The 21847-nt window shown below is 34.4% G+C and overlaps 1 protein-coding gene across 4 annotated transcripts in view; it reads left to right on the forward strand.

Moving 5' to 3' along the window:
- Positions 1-18376, forward strand: part of PCDH9 (protocadherin 9) — a 973312-nt gene extending 954936 nt beyond the window's left edge. For all 4 annotated transcript variants that reach the window (XM_061170726.1, XM_061170729.1, XM_061170727.1 and 1 more), the window contains one exon: positions 18003-18376. In XM_061170726.1, the coding sequence (XP_061026709.1) occupies positions 18003-18376 (374 nt within the window). The remainder of the gene's footprint in view (positions 1-18002) is intronic.
- The last annotated feature ends 3471 nt before the right edge of the window (positions 18377-21847 follow it).

Genomic DNA, 21847 nt, shown 5'->3' on the forward strand with positions numbered 1-21847 from the left:
TTTTCAAATGTTTTCATTACAGAGAATGTCCAATGGCTACACTTGCACTTTAGACTATGCTAGTGAGCACATATAGTTTTATTTTACTCTGGTCATGTTTGTTTTAGTTACCATCATTCATCTAAAATTAATGTCCTCTGTCAGCAACAGAGAAGCAGCAGCATGCAGCACTGTTTTTAGAATTAGAAGCACTAAATCCTGTCCCGGTACAAAGGAGCTGTGTAAGTGCTGGCAATTCACTTTGCCTCTCTGAGCCCATCTTATTTACCGAAAATAACGGGAATGAGGGAGGTGCTCTCTACTGTCTCTCTTGGACACTTCTAAAACAGCTAGTCTTATCTACAACACTCACCTATATATCTACCTTTTTCCATCTTGTGAAGAGGAGAGCATAGTAGGATAGTGAAGGGAGATGGTGCATATCTTAACCCCGGTGCTATTCTCTCAGATGTCAAAAGGAAAGTCCCGCCTCACGTATTTCATGTGGTCTGTCATAGTTCCCTGCTCTAATGTATAGTACTCTGCTCAAGTCTCTCCTTTCTTCCTCCTTTCTAGTCCTTCTTTAGGAAAAATAAAAAGAAAGGCAGTAGGAGCTGGGGCAGAATTGCAGCCAAAAAGTAACCACTCTTTTATAAAGCAAAGTCCCATTATATGTATGTATGTGCGTGTCAGTGATACAACTTCACACACTTGCTGGCCCAAGACAGTGAAACAGAGAGGAGAGGGAGATAACTGAAACAGTCCAGGTTTTTCTGCCAGTCATTCCTCCTGGCAGAGAGAGCAGATATCCCTGAGTAAACTGCTGTGGGTGACATGAATGCCTGTCCCCCATTCCCTCATGCTTCTTATAATTGAGCAACTTGACATGCTGAATGGATTTCAAGAGTATTTTGATTATACCTCAACTTTGCCTTAAACACTCAGTTTAAAACCTACTTAAGATGTTACACTATGATGGGTTTCAAAAATATAAGTTCCAAAGCAAAACAGAACCAATAAGGACACTTAAAATAAAAATCAGTTTATCATAAAAGAATCTCCACACTGCTCATAAAATCTGTGCTTTAGCAGCAGTAATTCAAATTATGAAAGAAGTCAAGAAACAAAACACTTGAATTCCTTAAAATAAAACCAAGCAACTCTTGTTTTATCTGTGACACAATGATTCAGTGATTTTCTTATTTTATCATTTGTGTTACATTATTATTGTTATTTGCAATATCTCTCTACACATGCACACAGTTCGATTTTCTGCTAATGCCTCTAAATGACTCACTGTTCAAGAATTGTTTTTTAATAATTTAATCCACTAAGTGCAAGTATAAGTAGCTGATTAAAGTGCAGACTCCCTCTCAAAGAAGATTTTATAATAGCTCCTTTCCTGAAGTTAATTTTTGAAGTAAAGGCAAATGTTCTGGAAAGGTATTGGGTGGAGGATGTGAAGACTCTCTTTTAAAATGACTGTTAGAAATCCACTTCATAATTTTCCTACATAAACCAGTCATCAAACCCAACAGAGGACAAGATGTCATGAAGACCAAGGATTTCAGGTGTCTTGAATGAGTCATTCTATACATCATAATTAACATCTGCACTGCTATTCTTGTCAAAAAGAAGAACGCTGAATATGTTAATGCTCAGAAATACAGTAATTCTTTTCATCCTGATCTTACTTAATAGTTCTGTTAAAACTATATTTTTGCTTTTAAAAATGGACCTCATAATGTATCATATGGAACATTATGGAACTCATAATGTATCATAAATTACAGTGGAGGAGCTTTCCTGTTAAGTATGATTGGAAAGAATGTTTTTTAAAAAAGAAAAAGAGCCAGGGAGCTTTACCAACTCATAGATTTTGTAATCCATTTGGACATGAAATATATAGGGCTTTTTCATACATCTAGTTTGGTTAGCAAAACTAAGAATGAACATATGTGCATATGCAAATGAAATTAAAATGTCCACTAAGTGCTAATTATGAAATCACTGGATCTAATTCAGAAAACTTCATGTTATTGGTTACTAAAGTACATCCTTTCCGACATTCGTATAGCACACTTTCCTAACTGACTATACAAGTTCTTGAATTCATAAGGACTGTACCCATGCAGTCACCAACAAGTCTGCTGTTAAATAAGCACAGGAAATGTAGCCTGTGCCTTGTTCTCTAATGATATTAAGGAAGCAGATGGCTCGAAAAAAGATGTGTTGGTACAAGGTGGTAAATCATAAGCAGGGATAAATTGCCAGCTTACCTCAAATCCAGCCTGTTTTCCAGTCCCTAACCTCACTAAGTGCTGCCACTCAAGTTGAACTTAACTGTGCCAGAGTTTTGATTCATGCCTTTAAGCACTTGGGCAGTGTCTATATGTGAGAAACTGAGTTGTGGCCATTTTCACAATCAATATTGATCTTCCCTGCCAAAATGATCACAGATTAATTTACATCTGTTATTGAAATAACCAGAGAGAATGGAATGGCTTGGCTTCTCTCCATGCATTTGGTACATTTTGTTAGGTACTTGAATACTATGGCTCAGGAATGTATTCTCATTGACAGAAAAAAAGCATCCAACATGTGTTTCAGGAAAACAACAAAGATAATATGACACCATTTTAATATCAATTCCAAATAACAATAATATTCACACCATCCATGCTCCCTAAAATACAGTACATGACCTTGTTAATGTAATTTGGGTCACTTTATCAGTTTCCCTTATGATTTAGACTTAATAATAGTCGATGAGGTGGTAGCATCATAAGCCTAGCACATTTGTAGTCCACTGGTGCTGTAGCTAGGTACAATAGACACTGTGAGCTAGTGAAGAAACAAAGAAAGGATAACAAGAAAGAAAAGTGAACCACAGTGAGCTACAGTGAAGAAACTTCAAGCAGCCTAGAAGGAAAAAAAAAAAAAACAACCCACTAAATAGTAATTTTAAGTCTTAGAAGAGTTCAGAAAACACAGAAATTGCTTATCTCATCATGAAGCAATTAGAGAGAACAAGTTAAAAAAAAAAAGCTCTATATGTTTACAAACACAACCTGTGCATCTATAGTGACCACTTTAATTAAACAAACAAATGAAAACAGCCTTGAATTTTATGTATTGACCTGACCATCCTAGGGATTCAAAGGGCTCTGGCATAGGGAGCCAGCCAGGCAAGTCACTTTCAAACAGCATTAGCTCCTAAAATAGTAGTGATGACCATCAACCAACAATAGTTTATATGAATACAAATACTTTAACAGTGTCATGTTGACCTTCATCCATGATCATGAACTTAGATACCAATTTCAGAACTAGTTCTTTATATAAAGAAAATATATTTCATAGTTGTCATTTCTAGTTCTCTTTCTAAAATTAATTAGAATATCAACCTCTCACCCTCTTCAAACAAGCAGATTTTTTATAAATCACTGAATCTTTATTATGAGCAGAAAAATCTAATGGTAAATTAACACCCTGCAGCTGACAAAAATCCTTGTATGTCTCCTAGTTCATGGTTTTGGCTTTCTTCAACTTTATGTCAAAAAATTTGAAGAGCAGTTTGTAATCACTGATATATATTTATAGCTCACTTCAGGAGCCAATCAGGCATGATCATGTAACAACGCCAGGTATGTGCCTTAAGCTCTGCATAAAGTGTTTGTAGCATATTCAGGGGAGGAGAGAATACATTTTAAGGGCTGTAAGAGTAATTACCAAGAAGCAATGCTTTTGATTTAGTGAAAAATGCTCTGAAAGGGGAAGAAATTTGGCTCAGTAGCTTGGCTTAAATGGAGGATGCTCAAATCTCTGTGATCTTAAATTGTCTGTTTAATCCAATAACATCTTTTTTCATCTATGCCATCTTTCAGTAAAAGGAGGCTTGGAGACTATAATTAAGACCTACATAATATAGTTATATTAACTAAAATAATGCGACTGTCAACTTGGTAACTGTAACTAAGATAGCACGCTTATGGATAGATAGATGGATACATACATATACATAGATGTTTCCCAAGTAGTAACTCCAAGTAATTTATTAGCAATAACATGGTTGTGAAATATGCTGTTTGTTGGAGTTCTATTTACATTCCATGCTGACTGGGAGAACATTCTGGGAGTATTTCAGCCAGATAAAAAATACCCTTAGTGCCTAATTTTGAACCAAAGCCATACCAATTGTTTTAGATGACAACTTAACTTTATAAATCTTGCCAGAGGTTCACAGATCTCAAAACCTTTGTCTGCCATCTAGATTAAAAAGTAAAGGTTCACTGTGCAGTTCACTTCTATTAGAGAGAAACGAACTGACATCCTAAGTAGTATTGATAATATTTGTCAAGGGCCAGCTGTCTTGTAATTTTATTGATGTGGTAGACTGAGGCACAGCCAGCTCAAGAACTCAAAACAGGAATTAAGTGCTTTAACCATACTTTACTGCATGAAGTCAAAAAAGACACAGAAAAGTGATTTATAAATTTACTAATAATTTTTACTTCCAGTGAAGATATACTGGGTTAGTTATTTTGTAATGATCCATGTATACAGAGTGTGGTGCTTGGTGAGTATATAAAGAACAGCATTTCAAGAATTTTTACTGAAATATTAAAAAGACAATGGAATATTCCATTCATTCTTACTAGCTCTCTTTTCATCAACTCACAAGGCTGCTCTGAATTTTTAAATAATATTTATTTGGAGTTATTACCCCAATAGTTGGCTTACATATTATATATAGTTAATAGAAAGTATAGTTTCCAAACTGATCACAGTTGTCTTGTTTAGTGGTAGATGACCATAAAGGATTTTGAAATTGTGTTTTGACCAGTTAGGCCTTTAAAGTTTGAATTCCACTTGGAAGGTTATCTCAAAGGATATTTATTGGCTTTATATATGGTGATTTACAAAAACAAAGAACTTTCCCACCTTTGCTCTTATATATTCAAGTTATCTCACTTGTTCATTTTTTGGTTTCCTGAATAAATTCTTCAAACCTTCCATAGCTCTTTCTAGATTCCAGGCACATTGCACCCACCCCTTTCCTTACCTCTTCAGGCCTAGGAATGGTAATATTTTCCTGCTTTTTCAGGTCCTTGCCTCCCTTACTACCCCTTTTTAGTTCACTTTCCTAGCCCACACTCCACAGAGTCCCTTCATTAAACTCTTTTCACTTAACCCTTTTGAGTACCAGTCCTGTCATGCCAGAACACTGAAAGATACCCAAGCTATGCCAGCTCGCAGGGAGGCACAGTTCCACATTGTGATCTGATGGATGCCTCAAAGCCTTCTCTATCTCAAAATCACATTCTTCTGCCATGATGCTTCAAGCATTCATATGTGTGGATTGAAGTGGCTCTGGAAGGCTCTTACTGAAGTGCAGATATTCCTCCAAAGGATAGCAATTAACATTTTGGTCAATAACATTGTAAGATTAATGAGTTTATCAGAGCAGCCAACCACCAATTATGCCCAAGAGACGGGTCATTTTGACAAGACAGATTGGAAGATAATAAAAACATATTTAATTGCAAAGGGACAACAGATCTAGATAGGAAGCAAATGTGATTAGCCACAACTCCTCTAAAGAAGTTATTGAAATAAACCAGAGGGGAAAAAAGACAATACCTGAGAAGACAAGGTCAAATTTTGCTTACCGCAAATTTTTCTCCCTGATACAGAATTAGTGGCAGTACCTCTCCCTTGTTTTGTTTTCTTACGTTCACTAAGAAGCTTTATTCTGAGAGTAGCACTAGTTTTCCTAAAATTTTGCATGTAAACATCAGCTTAACCTTGAGAAAATTTTAAATATTTTTTATTAAATGTGAAAGTGCATTGATGTTGCAACAACATTGTTCTGTTTCAGAAAAATGATAAATGATTCATATCTTATAAAATTATAATGGCAATATTCTTTGATGATAAATATTGCAATATTATATGCATTGAAGTTGGGACTTATGGTCAACTACCAATAAAATAGTGAAATACTAAAGAAAAGTAACTTGTCTTCCTATCCTCAGAAAATTATAGTCTCTGATGGGCAACAGGCAGAACAGAAAATACTGCAGCAAATCTCAGCCAAATTTATATAGATGTTATAAAATTCACATGTAATACTTATCATTTTAAGGGAGAAATCTATCTTTTAAAGACCTATATTAACGAAGTAATTTCTCTGGATTTGCAAGGTGCATTCGGAGATAAACATACATTTAGATTGAAATGGGTAATTCTATGCATTACCCTGAGAGGGCAAGATTTCTCTCCACAATACTCCATTATACAAGCCATTTTCAATAATGAAGTAATGACATTTTCAACAGTCCCCTTAGGAGATTCTTTCAAAATATAACATTATGCTTCTCAATTTTAGAGTAGTTTTCCTTTATGTACAACTAAATTTAAGCAATGAATTACACCATGGTATTCTACATGTAATCTAATGTAGCATATTAGCCTCTTTTTAAAATCACACTTTCCCCTAAAATTTGTGAAAAGTAATTTCATTCCTTAATGGTTGTAAGCCAACATATTAATGGAGTCTAAACTACTTTTAGGTTTTTAATACAATCCCTAATCAAATTAATTTTTTTCGAAATATCCTCCCATTTACCTGAACATACCTGTACCAAAGGGCTAAATTCTGCATACCTTTCTGCATCTCATTGGAGCTCTGCTTCAGAATAATTGCTAATAATTACTTTGGTATCATCAGGCTTTCAAGAATTGTTTTGTTATGTATCCTGTGAATCTGGACTTCTGAAAGCATCTAAAGAACTCAGTTAGTGAGAGGAATTATGAAGTTTCTTGCATGATTAAGCAGTTCAGTGGGATACAGGAAGCAACCTAATTATGTTTCACTTTGGGGCATTCTACTTGCTTCGACCCAAAGTAAGGTAGCACATAAGTACTTTTGAATGCAGCTATTTTGCACTTACTAATACCATTTAGACATTTCAAATATCATCTTGGTAAAATTTTATGCTGTGAACTCTTAGCAATGTTTCTTATGTAAAGGTAAATCCCTTTGATTATTAACTATTTTCTGATTGTAAATGACTTGTCACAATGTTTTACATACAGTTTTTATGTTAGCTCACTGATTTGGGGTTCAGAACAAATTTCATGTTTTCTTTCCTTTCAAAATCTATCTAGTAATTATCTACAGTATGCCAGGCCATGGTAACAGGTGTTGAGGATGTAGTTACCTAAAAGCACATCACCTGCATTTGCAGTGCTTACATTCTAGTGTTAGAGCTAGACCATGAACAAATAAATACACTGTGACAGGTAGTAATGAGTGCTATCCAGAAAAATGCAGCTGGGTAAGGGAATAGAGAGTGAATGGTGTAAAGGATATTATTTTTTATAAGGTGATCAGAAAATGCCTCTATGAAGAATCGAATTTGAGTAAAGATCTAAATGAAGTGAGGCCAATGCACAAATTATAGTAAATTGAAGGTCCTGAGACCTAATTAATCTTGGTGCAAGTCAGTGTAGCTGAGCAGAGAGAGTAAGGTGGGGTTAAGGAGAGAAGGTGGCAGAGTGGGGTACGGATATGACATTGGGAGCTGGACAGGAGCCAGATCATATGGGACTCTAGGTCACAAGGAGTGCAGCTTTTACTCTGAAGTCCTTGGAAACAGAGGAATGAAGTGTTCTGCTTTAAATACTGTGTTAGTCTGAATAGCCCCCAAATATATCCACATCCTTGTCCCCAAACATGTGACTGTGTTATCTTACATGACAAATGGGACTTTGCAGATGTGATTAAATTAAGGATTTTGAGATGTGATTATCCTGGATTATCTACATAGGCACAGTGTAATCACAATCGTCCTTAAAAGAGGGATGCAGGAGTTAGAGGAGATGTGATAACAGAAGTGGAGATTGGAGAATGTGTTTTGAACATGGAGAAGGACCCAGAAACCAAGAAACACAGACAATGTCTAGAAGCTGAAGAAAGGAAGGGGATGGATTTTCCCCTCAGAGTTTCCAGGATGAAGCAGCCTGCTTAACACCTTGACTTTAGCTCAGTGAAATTGATTTTCAGAATTTTGACCTCCAAAACTGTAAGAGAATGTTATTTTAAGTCACTAAGTTTGTGGTAATTTGTTACAGCAGCAATAGAAAACTAATATGAGTCTATTACCTATTTACTTATAACTATATATGCATGCCTCTAGTTAAGGATTAGAGCATAGACTGTCACAGAGTGAAAGAAGGAAGTCCTGCTAGGAAATAATAGTGGCTTGAGGTGGTGGGTTTTCACGGAGGGAGACAGACTAAAGAACTTGCTGATCGAATGTGTATCTTGAGTAAGAGACAGACGTTGTATTAGTTTTCTATTTATGAGTTACAAATTACCACAACTTAGCCAGTTATAGCAACACACATTTATTATCTCAGTTTCCACCCATTTATTATCACAGGAGTCCAAGTAGGCTTGCCATGCCTAGAGGCTCACAAGGCCAAAATCAAGTTATCAGCTGGACTGAACTCTTCTCTGGAGGCTCTGAGGAAGAATTGATTTTCTAATTCACGCAGATTGTTGGTAGAATCCTGTTCCTATGGTTGTAGGATTGAGATCCCTGTTGTCCTGCTGGCTGCCCAGCTGGGGTGGCTCTCAGCAATTAGAGACTCCTCTCAGATCCTTTCTATGTGGTCCTTTCCATCTTCAAAGACACCAATGGAATATTGAGTCCTTCTTGTGCTTTGAATCTGAGCTTCTTTCTGCTAATAGCTAGAGAAAACTCCCTGATTTTCAAGAGCTCACATGATTATATCAGGCCCAAATATAGTTTATAAATATAGCTTAGTCTATTAACTAAAAATCAACTTTGTTGGTTGATGAGTGTCCTTGTTACATCTGCAAAACCTCTTTTGCCATTGTCTTAGTACAAACTGCTATAACGGGATATCATAGACTGGCTTAAACAAGGAATATTTATTTCTCATAATTTGGAAGGCTGGAAGGACCAAGATCAAGATACAGACAAAATTGGTGTCTGGTGAGATCCCTTTTCCTAGTTTGCAGATAACCCCCTTCTTGCTATACATGGCAGACAGAGAGTAAAAGTATTGGTTCTCTGGTCTCTTTAGCTGCGTAGAACACTGGGAAAGTACCCAATGGAGGTAGGTAAGTACTCAATGTGCTTGCATCTCAAAGAGAGGACCTTGAAATGCAGCAGCAGCATCTGAGAGATCATTAGAAATGGAGGAATTCAGGACTCCAGATTTACTGAGTCAGATTCTGCATTTTAACAATTTCCCCAGGTGGATCATGTGCACATTAACATTTGAGAAACACTGATCTATACTTTATTAATTCAAAGTTATGACAATATCTATGTGTAAACACACACACACACACACACACCCTTACAGATCCCATGCATCATAGTTGATGACTTATTCCATTTAAAAAAGAATCTTTCAGACACCTTTTAAAATATATAATTTATGAAATCTTTAAATATTTAACAACTTAGCAAAATGTTTTCCCCAAATTCCCCAGTGCTTAAAATAACCAGGGACTAATCACTATGACCTCTGGAGACCATGAGAACTAGAATCTCTAACCCAGAGACTCGGGGAGGAAAAAGGCTCCAGTTATAAGTGTCCCAGGTGAAAATTATCAGAGAACTGGGCAAATAAAAATGAACTTTACCAGTTTATTTTTTCCATTCTAATTAAATACACCTGAAATCTGGGAAAGAGTGGAAAGTGTGTAAAGACAAATTACTTCACAGTACTGTGTACTACTTGTCTGGTTTCAGACAAGCACCTGAGAGTTTTTTAAGGGGAGAGAAGATTATATAAATTGCTTTTTTTAAAAAATTGGATCTCAGCCTGAAATTCATCTGCAAAGAATTATTTCATTTCTTAATACCTTAGATTTGTTTGCACATCAAATAAGATTTACTATGTTTTTTTGAGAAACTATGTGAATTGTAAGAAATGGAGAATAATTAAGGAAATATCAGTATATGAGTAACTTTTTTAAATGAAAGACATCAAATATGAGTAAAAGAAAGAGTAAACTATAGAAGAAAGTAAATATGGTCTGCAATAATATAGATAAGCTGTTTCATACAAGCAATTTTGTCAAAATTTGAGAATTAATTTAAATAATCAATAACCTTAGACTATTGTCATTTCATTGATTGCAACATCAAATGCTAACGGTGAATAAATAAAATCAAAGATATTTTCTTTTCATCAATTAGCTTTAGCAGATGAGAGAAAAAGGAGCTGATATTCATGCCATGCTGAAGAAAGCTAAAGATTTATAAGGAGGTGCTCTCCATTCTTTGTGAGCTATAAAGTCTGTCCAAATAGCAATATCCTCTCTGGCAGAGAATCTGCTGCTCGGGCTGGCTATGTGTTATTGCATTTGGACTGTCTCCATCTGCAAATGTTGACTTTTCATCTGTGACCAAGGAAAAAAATCTGTATGAGGAATGTGTAAAACATTTAATCCATGTTTAGTTGTTAACTAAAGGTTTTGTCAAATCCTGCTTGTGTGGGAATTCTGCATTTGTTTCTCAAGGTGACTGTAGAAGCTTTCACAATGTTGGGTTAAATTTGAGCCATAAATGAAAACTCTGATGAAGGTTTTTACTTAGACTGAGAAATGTAAATACTTGTTTCAATCATACTTTCACATTCCAACACCTATATGTGACCTAAGTAATAGACTAATCTACAGGAACAATTGATTTATGATTTCTTTGCCCTGTCTTGGACTTCTCATTAGTAGAATGAAAATAACACTGAAAATTTGATTGTCTATGACAAACCACAGTGATATTTAATAAAGGAATAAGAGATTGGTAGAGGTCATGAATCAGAATTTAGTCTTTTACTCTCAATTTTTAGATGAGAAACTAGGAGACGTGGAATCTAAAATTACTTTCACAAAGTTCATGCAAATTCATTATTTTACTGGGGCTCGAATCTATTTCTATTTGCTTGAGCTATGATGATCATGTGACCTGAGATTTCTGGACTAGTTCTGATTTTAGATATTCTATGCAAGAATCTCTTGAACCTAACATGAGATCAAACAAAAGTTATTCAGTGAATGAATGAGAAATGTTTTTCCCATAGGTATACTCAAGTTTGCCAGATCTACTTTTGGATTTAGACCATCCACATAACTATGCTGTACTATTTTATATACGAATCTGAGTTTAAATGGCAGTGGAATTTGTACCCCTTGATTGTTTTTCTGAGCAGGGTAATAACTGATACTTATTCCTGTGTGACAGTGATTTTAAAATATTGGTTGGACAAAGATAATGTGATCTAAAGTAGAGATCATGTATCAAAAGGGAAAGTGAGTAATGCTGAATGATTTCCTCTGCTTTCATGCCAATGCTCATATTCAAAATTAACCTTTACTATTTTTAGATTGGAAACAAATTAATCGATTTGATTTGTATCTGCAACTGATCAATAAACATAGTGTGTGGAGACAGTAGGGGGGCCTATCAAGTGACTTTACCTGACATTCTTTCAGGTCCCTGCAGATTTCCATAAATATTTAGCTTTAGCTTTCCACTCAGTGTAATCCACGAAAATGATAAGAAATTGTTATGCTACTACATATTGTCTCACAAAAAATTAAAAAGAATAGAAATAAACTGAGGGTGAAAATGAGCCAGTAAAAATACTAATTTTTTGGTTTTGGTCTCCTAGAGATACTAAAATTATCTAAAAGTGTACTGGGTGAGAATATTTGTTTCCCTGAAATTTTTAATAGGAAGATTGAGTAAGCAAGTATAATAATTAAGATTTTTCTCAGTAAATTAATAGCAAGTGCAAAGCAAAATTATAGCATAAAAGCCTACTTAAAAATGGAAATTTCTTTAAAACAAGGAAAGAAATTTTATCACTGTGCCTAGAGATCAGGCAAACTGCTTCAGCAAGTCCAAATCAGTGGATACATCTTTCACTTTAAGATGTTTAGTGATGCACAACTCTTTGCATACTACACTCATGTTACCTTTTAAGGTACCTTTTCTGGGGAAAATACAGCAAAACTGGAACTTAACAAATGTTTTGCATAAAAATGATGATATATGCTCTTAACCACAAAAAGGCCATTATAACATGACAATCAGATATGTTTTGCATGGAAGAGGTATTTTTCTATAATAAAAATTGAATGAGACAAAAATTGAGTGAGATGTGATGAATCTGAACCAAAATGATATAAAAATGACATCTATTTTACAATTCAATTTTCACAGTCTGTTTAGTCTTATTTTACCCAATAGTAAAAATTCTAAGGAAAATTTATTCATGTAAAAGTGCAAACCGTCATATAGTATGAAACCTAACCAGAAATATGAAAGGTCTCATGATTTTTGAAAAAATATCAGTTTATCAGTTTCAATCTTTGGAATTAAAGGGTTTCAAACCATCAGGTTGAAAAGCAGTGGACAACAGGCCAGAAGGTACCTGTTAATTATAGCAGTGAGTTTATCAATGAACTAACAGTTCTGCTTCCGGGTATAATAAAATGAGATCAAAGCTCATTCAAGTATCCTACCATTTAAGTATAGCTGGAGATCCATTAAATTGGATAGTTTCACATTTTAAACCTGCATCTTTAAAAGTCAGCAATTCAAGCAGCTCTATGACAGCTGTTGATGCCTAAATCATAGGAAAAGTATTTTGTTTGGTTTTGAACAGGAAGATGGAGCAAAGATGGAGAGGGAAATACATTGAGAACTGATATAAACATTAACTGATATGACTTTCAAGAAGCTTTTTATGTGCTTTTGTTTTTGCTTTCAACATTTAAATGCAGAGACAGATGGCTTGGACAGTTTTATCAGCACTTGTGTCTTTATACATTAAAAAACAAAGAAAGATAACCAAACTCATAGATTGCAGATTGTTAAAGGGGACAAATAATTTAGGTTTTTTAAAAAATCAATAAATATTTCAGTGTTAAAAAAATCATGATGGGGGATTTTAAGTACTTTTTTTGAGAAAAAGGAAACAGATTGGTATAATGCTGAAATTATAGAAAGTATTTATAAGCAGTTTTAAATCCTGATCTGGATTCTAAATAGATATTGTATGATGTAACACAAATAGGACCTCAAAATTTATGAAAAAATTGGAGAGACAGGGAAACATAAGTGCACACATGCACCAAGCACACACACATGCACACACACCATCTCAAAATTTATTAAGAATCCAGCACATTTCTGACACATGTAATACATGTTAAATATTCAATGTTGAGGGAATTATGAAAAATAAATATAATTATTCATCAATTAAGACAATTCCTTATAGTGATAACATTAAAAATAATTATATGTCAAAGATAAAGGATAATATTTCAGTGCATATAACTTTTGCAGTATTAGCAAAAAATTCCTGACATTTTAAATGCTATATATTTGATGGAGAATCATGAATTATTTTCAATTATATTTTGGAAAATGACAATGTTAAATATCAATGTTTTATAAAGAATGTTTTTCTCCTTTTAAAAAGTATAAAACAAATCAGTAAGTGGTTCTAAAAATGAGAAAAACTAACTGGAAACTATTCAATGTTTAAGATGCTTCAGATTATAAACTTTTAAAAGACCAGGACTTTCAAAGAACCAGTAGAATGACTGTGTTCTCTTTAATAATTCATAATAAAAATGTTTCTTTTTTCTTTCTACAAATTCATGACACAGACTTTATGGAAGAAAACTTGGAAGCACTGTTATTTCCCAAAATAAAACTCGTGTGTGTGTGTGCGCGTGTGTGTGTTTCAGGGCAACCACTGGAAATTATATATAGGTCCAAATAAAAAGAGTAAAATTTTCCCTATTTAATGTCATGTCCCAAATTAAAACTTGCCAGAGAATAAACAAAGTAAGCTTTCCAGCAATGCAGCTCAATTACATAAGCAAATTGTTATAATGTAGTTTAGTATATATATATTTTCCTTTTTCTTTCTTTCTTTTCTCTTCTTCTTTTTTTTTTTTTTTTTTTTTTTGCTGTTTTGACTCAGTTCTGTGGCCCTGGCTACAAGTTGATCAGTTTCCTTTCTTCAGTAAATCCACATCCCACCACTTCCCTTCTAGAGCTCTCACACTTCTAGGTCATTATGCACCCACCCTAATTGCCCCAAAAGGAAGGTACCAGATATCTTGAGACAGACTCTGTGCCCTAGAGCCTGAGAAATTTTTCTAATCAGTCAATCCACAAAGGGCCCTGGAAACCTAGCTACCTCCACCCTGCTTGGCCATACATAAACTGCCCCCTACAATTCCAGCTTATTGTTACCCTGTTTCTGGTATAACCATCTATGTGGCCCTGCCTGGTGGCCTTTTCTCCTTTAGGGCTATAAGTAACAAAAACTGGCCCTCACGCAAGTGCCATCATTGTGTTGTGTTGCACTTTTCGATGGATCTTTAAATTTTATATAACAATCAGCTACCTAAAAGACTGACCTAAGAATCCACAAAACTTCTGTAAATTTATTTATAGACTTTATTAAAAGCCTTCAAATTTATTTACAAGAATGAATCATAAGTAAAATTTTCAAAGATCAATTAATATTATCTAATGGAAAAACCATTTTTTGCAAGTTAAATATTTTGTACAGTACACACAAATTTTAACTGTAAATGTCTTAAATTGTCAGTTATCTGTAAGAACGTTCAGAAAAATGTAGAAATGGAACTTGGAACAAAGTTCCTCTGTTGCCTTTTAAAGAGACAAGCCTCCCTAAACCCTACCTCCTTCCCAATGACACATTTTTCTCCTTTCTTGGCTCACTGCTTTTAAGGCAATTATTTGTTTCCCAGGATAGACCCAAAGCTCCATGAGGATAGTGTTGACATCTGCTTTGTTCACTGCTATATTCCTGGTACCTGTCACAGGGTCAGCATATAGTAAATACTCAGTAAATATTTATAGAATAAATAAATGTTATCAGTTCTAAAAAACAATATACTCTATTTGTTATAATGTGTCATTAAATGCTGAAGACTTAGGGTCCACATATACTTACAGACACACACACACTCACACACACACACACACTCCCTAGTGTTCTCAGTTCTTGGGTAATATTCTTAATTTAATAAGATGGCAATGTATATTGAATAAGACTATTTAAAAAATAATCTTGCATATTCTCCCTTTTTTAAGTACTCAATAAAAACCTGATGCTATTAATATTTCTAAGGTAGCTGATAATTTATTTTTTCCTTTGGGGATATTAACAGGAAAAGAAAAACTTATTAATGATTCTGGAAAAGTAAAAATTAAGGATTGATTTATAGGCCTCAATGTATATTATACAGCAAATTGGTGATTATCTCCATTGATGTCTAGAAAGGAGTGAACTTTTTTTAATATTTAGTTTTTTATTTTATCTTTGGCTGCGTCGGGTCTTAGTTGTGGCATGTGGGCTCTCTAGTTGTGGTGCACAGGCTCAGTAGTTGCGGCGTGCAGGCTTAGTTGCCCTACAGCATGTGGGATCTTAGTTCCCTGACCAGGGATCTAACCCATGTCCCTTGTATTGGGAGGTGGATTCTTAACCACTGAACCACCAGGGAAGTCCCAGGAGTGAACTTATTTAGCAGAGAAGTTAAATAATTCATTTATTAACTATCACAAAGTATTGCTAAGGCAAAGAGATTTGTTGTTGAGGAAGCTTTTGGTATGATGTTTGAGAAATCAGAATCTTCTAATTACTTAAGGTCTTTTAAGCAGAGGATATCTTTAATAATTTCTCAGAACATTTTCAACATCATAAAATTTTAATTAACAATTAACATTGTTCACAGATCATTGTTATTGCTAAGCACTATGAGGAATCAGAAGGCTAATAAGTTGTTTTTTTCCATCAATGGATTTTAAATCTAGTTGAGAGAAAACAAAAATGAAGATGTATACTAATGAATGACATTTTTGTCTTTTGTCCCCCAAAAGACAAAAATGTCATTAAAGTAAGAGTTGAGTGAGTGAGCTCAATTAGGAAATTCGTTATTCATTAATAAGGGAAGATCTGTGGAAATCTTCCAGGTGCATGTAAAACATTAATTGGCAAAGTTAGGGAAGCTTGCTGTGGTACCTGGGAAGCAAGCTGCCCCTTGAAAGAATCAGTAATTAAATGAAAACAAGCCAGGCAAAAAGCATCTTCCAAGCCTGCGATCCTGATGTAAGGGGCATGGATTGGTTTGAGCAAAATGTGTTAGCTTTGTGGATACAGAGTCACTGAACACACCAAAGCGAAACTAAAAGGGAGAAATTAGTTTGAACTTTTAAAGTGTGGGCAGAATTCAGAGGACAGAGGAAGGCTTATAGAGAAGATTAAATTAAATATCCTAGGAAGTAAGTAATCATTTGAGGTTTGTGAGAGACATAGTTTTAAGTAATGAACGTATGTTTAAAAAGATAAAACTATTTGCTCTTGAGGGGATGGGACTATGGGTCAGATGGGAAGGAATTTTAAGGTTATTCTAAAGAGCAGATTTTAGATTTCAAAAAAGACTAAAATTTCCATTTGTATGTAAGAGTACATTTTAGGCATATTTTTTTTTCACATCCAGTGTCCGTTTTAATGTTGTCTGTGTTTTGAGGTCTCAGGTATTTGCCACCAACTCTTACCTATCTCAGCAGGTATTTCTTTTTTAACATGTAAGAAATAGCTAGAATATTATTAAGAAAAATAGATGTTAATATAAAAAACCCACAATTATTGGGCACTTAAAAATATTAGTAGTGCTAACTTGGACTTTAGCAAAGACCTACATTCCAATTGTTGGCTCTTTTAATAGTTGAGTAGAAAAACTTTCAGGGATGTTTTCTTCATTTTTTTCTACATTTTTATTCTGACGACTCTCTACTTTTGAAAATGCTTTATGCCTCAGGCGTTCTTGCCTATCCACTTAACCTCATTCGTAAAATCAATTCCTAATTTTCAAGCTACCACTTATCATTTGACTGTTTAATCAAGGGAAAAAAAACAATGACAACAAAAAAACCTTTTCCTTAACCATTTGACACTTGTTGTTTATCAGTTAAGAACTGATGTCCTCTTAACATAAACAGAGAAGAGTTTACTTTCAAAATCATGGTTAAAATGTTTTAGATTGCCTGCTGGTAAAAAAAAAAAATAGAAGAGAAATATCTATGATGACTTATTTTCCCTTTGAATATTAGACTCCATGTGATCCAATTTGCAACTTAGCTAGACTTTCACGTTAGTGAAATTTGTGTTATTTAATACACTTAGAAATCAAGAAAATAGGTTAAGCTTGGAATGAACCACATGTTGTCTTTGGATGCAAATGGTGTCTTTATTTACTTGGATTTCACAATGTCAACCAGTCAACCAGGTGTATCTTTAGTAATATACTTTAGTTAAAACATTCTTCAAAATGATTATTTAACTTTTTAAAATATTGCAAAGTTATTTTCATGGTATTTCATACTAAAAACACACATTCATATGGAAAAACGTTTTGTATAACCTTTACAGTATTTATTTTTAATGTTATATTTCAAGTAATACTTTTTATATTCAAGGAGTTGATATGTTAGCATATATTTCAACTTTGCACATAACATTTTTGTACTTTTCACTATTTCTCATGAATATGAGTTTTTTGTGGGGAAGTAGGACATTAATCAGTAATAATACATATGTCATGGAAAAAGTTCATCAGAAATGATATGTCATGGGTATATCTGTTTACTCATGTCTGTCTATTTATTTTTCTATCTGTCTGTGTCTCTAGATATAAATGAAGGCTTAAGGAAAAGAGATAATTCTCACCTCAAGTAAAAGGAATTTTATTCCTCCTATGTTATTCTTAAAAGGATGGGGAATCATATCTTTGAATTGCTTACTTTAATACAATTTTCATGAGCAAACGAGATCACCAATGCATGTTTTCTCTAAGGAGATAATTTTAAATGAAAACTCTAATCACTTTCTTTCCTTATTTTGTCTCTTGTCCTCTGCAGATGGGCCTCTGGGCCCCCGAGGATTAGCTGAAGCTACAGAGATGTGCACTCAAGAGTGCTTGGTTTTGGGTCATTCTGATAACTGCTGGATGCCTCCTGGCTTGGGTCCATATCAACACCCTAAATCACCTCTCTCAACCTTTGCACCCCAGAAAGAATGGGTCAAGAAGGACAAGCTTGTGAATGGGCACACCCTGACCAGAGCCTGGAAAGAAGATAGCAACAGGAACCAGTTCAATGACCGTAAGCAGTATGGTTCCACTGAAGGCCATTTCAACAATGGCAGCCACATGACAGACATTCCTCTGGCAAATCTGAAGTCTTATAAGCAAGCAGGAGGTGCTATTGAGAGTCCTAAGGAACACCAACTCTAAAAAGAAAAAGGCTATATGGGACCTAATAACTTTAAACTAAATAGACATGCTAATACCGTGTGTGTCAGAGCTTTATGTATTCAATAGATCTCTACAACTATGTCCCTTATAGCAGGGATATCCATAACTTTGTGTTAGCACCATGGAGGATACAATGTTTTACCACATAAGAGAGGGAAGATAGTTCTACTAGCCATGTGATCTTGTTTACTAGGATTGATTAAACTCTCCAGAGGTCTCTCCATTGTGCAAATATCCTTTTTTTTTTTTTAACTGCATTTTATTTTGACCCTGGACTGCTGCTATGAACAATAGAATATGCATTTGGAGAGTAAGAAAGTTCCGTGGATTAGAGTGACTGACAAACATATCCAGTTAGAAAATTGTGCTCTTTTTGTCGTTGATCTGTGCTGGGACTGCTATACTTGACATTATACTTCAAACGAAACTTAAAAAGATAAGCATTAAATCTATTGTGCTGTTAACAACGTTAGTGGACACTTGTAAGTCAATCAGTGTTAAAGTATTTGTAAATAGAAGCAAGCTATTATTAACAACTTTTGTGTACTTATACCATTCACCTAAAAAACGTTGTAGCATAATTCTGTGTTTTATGGTTGCTTCTTTTCTTTTTTCATTTGCCTCTTTGTTGCTATTTTTGTTGTTTCTTTTAGTGAAGTGTTTCTGAGTCTGTCTTGACACACATTGTTCAAAAGATCTCAGATACTTGTAGTGAAAATAAAGGTTCTAGAATCTCGCTTCTTTTATGATAGCTTATGATGCTGGAATTCTATAAGAAATAAAGATAAAAAATGAAAACTTTATATAAAAAAAGGACTTCTGCAAAAGCTTGGAAATTCAGAACCTATTTTCTTGACATCCTTATTTTCAAAGTAGGCAAAAGCAAAATCACTTATTTAGTAGCATTAAGTGAGATAGTAATGGGAAAGTGTTATCCTTCAGAAAGTAATATATCCTGTGCTTGTCACTCATGCAAAACTAATGTATTAAATTAGCATATATTGAAGAAAAATTACTATTCAAAAGTAGTTTCAATTGGGCAAATGTGTGTCTACAACTTTGTTGAAATGGCAGTTTGTGTTGATCCTCATATGCAATAATGTTGTTGTAACACAAGTGTTAGACCATAGCCACAAACTATTTAATGTGTTGTGCCTTCATGATGTAACAGAACATTCTCCAGGTAGGCTAGTTGGGGGAAATTAAGGGATAGATCTCTAATTATTGCTGTTTAACTGTTTGTTATCATAGTTGGTCAATGCCGGCAGGTACCAGCATCTTGTCACTTAGGTCAAACCAACAGAGTGACAGCTAATGTTAATAAGATCTCAGTTGCACGTGCAAACAAATCCAAATTCGAGCATTCTTAGGAGGTTTTTATTAAGGCATGACAGATGATTTAAACAAATAAATAGCATGCAACAAAATGTCTTTATTGAAAGAAGTGAAAGTTATCTTAATGCCACCGTTCAACATCAGTTTAAAAGGAAAAAAAAAATTAAAAAATGGTTTGCTAATCTGATAGATAATTTGTTCTTACCAAAAACAAAATTACTTTGTAAATAGCAATTCACATTTTTCCACAGTATAATGGAAAATAATGGGTAGAAGTGCATTGCTTATTGCAGTACATATTTGTCAGTTTGTGAGGGGTGTTTGATGACTTTGACACAATAAATATCTAAACAATTATCCTTGTTACTGCTTTGCCAGTTCTACGTTATTTACAATTATTCAGCTCTTGCAATAAATGTTCTGAATTCCTGACTGTAGTGTGTTAATTCGTGGTCAAAATCCAAAGTGAGGATTTTTACTCTAATTGTTAGATAAGTATATGTTAATAAAAGTTAACTTTTAATTAGAAATCAAAGAAAATTTGTTAGGGGTTTAATAATACCTACGTTCTGAAAATAAGTTTCCAAGTTAGAGTTAAATTCCCCTAATGATCTATGAAATCATTTTCTTGGGAAATTCATGGAGAAAGTTCACTTTCTAGTCAAGGTTCATGCAAGTTTCATCAAAGTGAAATCCCAAGTCAGAAACTGGGCAGGTAACACTGGTTATTTAGTGAGGTTATCTTCTTCACTCTTAGTATCCTTTAATAAGATTTCATGAAACAAACTCTCAAACATTTCATTGCTGGCAGAAGAGGACTATTCAGGGATTGAGGCCTTGAAACAAGGGCCAAAACTTCATCTATATTTATTTCAGGTTAGGAAAATAGGCTCAGAAACTGCAAAGGATAATAAGACACACTCACACATATGCCATGTATTTATATTCACCACAGAACAACTGGATCAGAGTGTTAGGGTAAGTAAACAGGTCTAACTCTTTCTCCACAGCTTTTTGAAGAGTTGTAAAATAAGACTCAGGAGATAGTGACATGGAGATAAAGATATTTGCTTGGACCAGTGGCTGTATGTGAGACCCTAACCCCTCACCTCTGAATAAGCCAGATTTATGCAGTAGTCTGAGGCGCCACCCTCCTTTCCTTCACAGGGGCAGAGCCTGCCCTAGGACACAGAGATTGAATGAATCCTGGAAACAGGTCACTCTTGAAAACAAAAATCCATGCCTGCTCAGTCCCTTCCTCCATTTTTTACCAGTCAGATGTCATTCCTTTCTGCCTTAAAGAGAGGAGCGAAAGGTGAGAGAAAATAAAATAATTATTCTCCTACCTTTTCTTTCCCTGAAAGAGTGGAATAGAAATGCCTTCCTCCAAACCAGAAGTTTGGAAAAGAAACTCCCCATCCCACCATATTTCTTCTAATAAATGACAATATCTACTCTTATCAAGGCATTCAGTTATATGTTCTGTAAAAATTAAAATAAGTAACATTACAAACCAAACTGAAGTATTTACTCATTAAGTAAATAATACATTCATGATAACTGATCTTAAATATCACCCACATTATTTTATTGCATAGACATTGAATATTATAAATCACATTTACCTGGAAATCAAAGGCAGTTACATTTCCTAGGAAAGCACATATATGAAATGTATAAAAATAATGACTTTTAAAGTGATTATCAAATGCTACAGTGCTATATGCTACACATTTTCTAAGGCAGATATAGAAATAAACTTATTAAGCTAAATATGACCCGTTTGAATGAACATTTCTACACATACACTAACATGAAATATATATTTAAATAATGGTTATTCATTAACAGACAACTGAGTAGTCATTTTGCTGCACTGATGCTATTCAGCAAATCTCATTCAGCATAGAGTGGTGTTCCCTCGCCCGGTCCCATCATTCCTTAGCTAAAGTAAGAAATGCAGCTGAGGCCCAGAAGCCATTCTAGTATTTATTAAACTCTCTTGAATAGAAGCCAGGAATGGCTAATTATTATTAGTGAGGAGTTTTGGAAGCCAGGGATGAAAGGGATGCCTTGTCAGTTTCAATTCTAGTGTGGATGCCAGGGTGTTACTTT

The sequence above is a fragment of the Eubalaena glacialis genome, chromosome 16, assembly GCF_028564815.1.
Source record: "Eubalaena glacialis isolate mEubGla1 chromosome 16, mEubGla1.1.hap2.+ XY, whole genome shotgun sequence".
NCBI lineage: Eukaryota > Metazoa > Chordata > Mammalia > Artiodactyla > Balaenidae > Eubalaena > Eubalaena glacialis.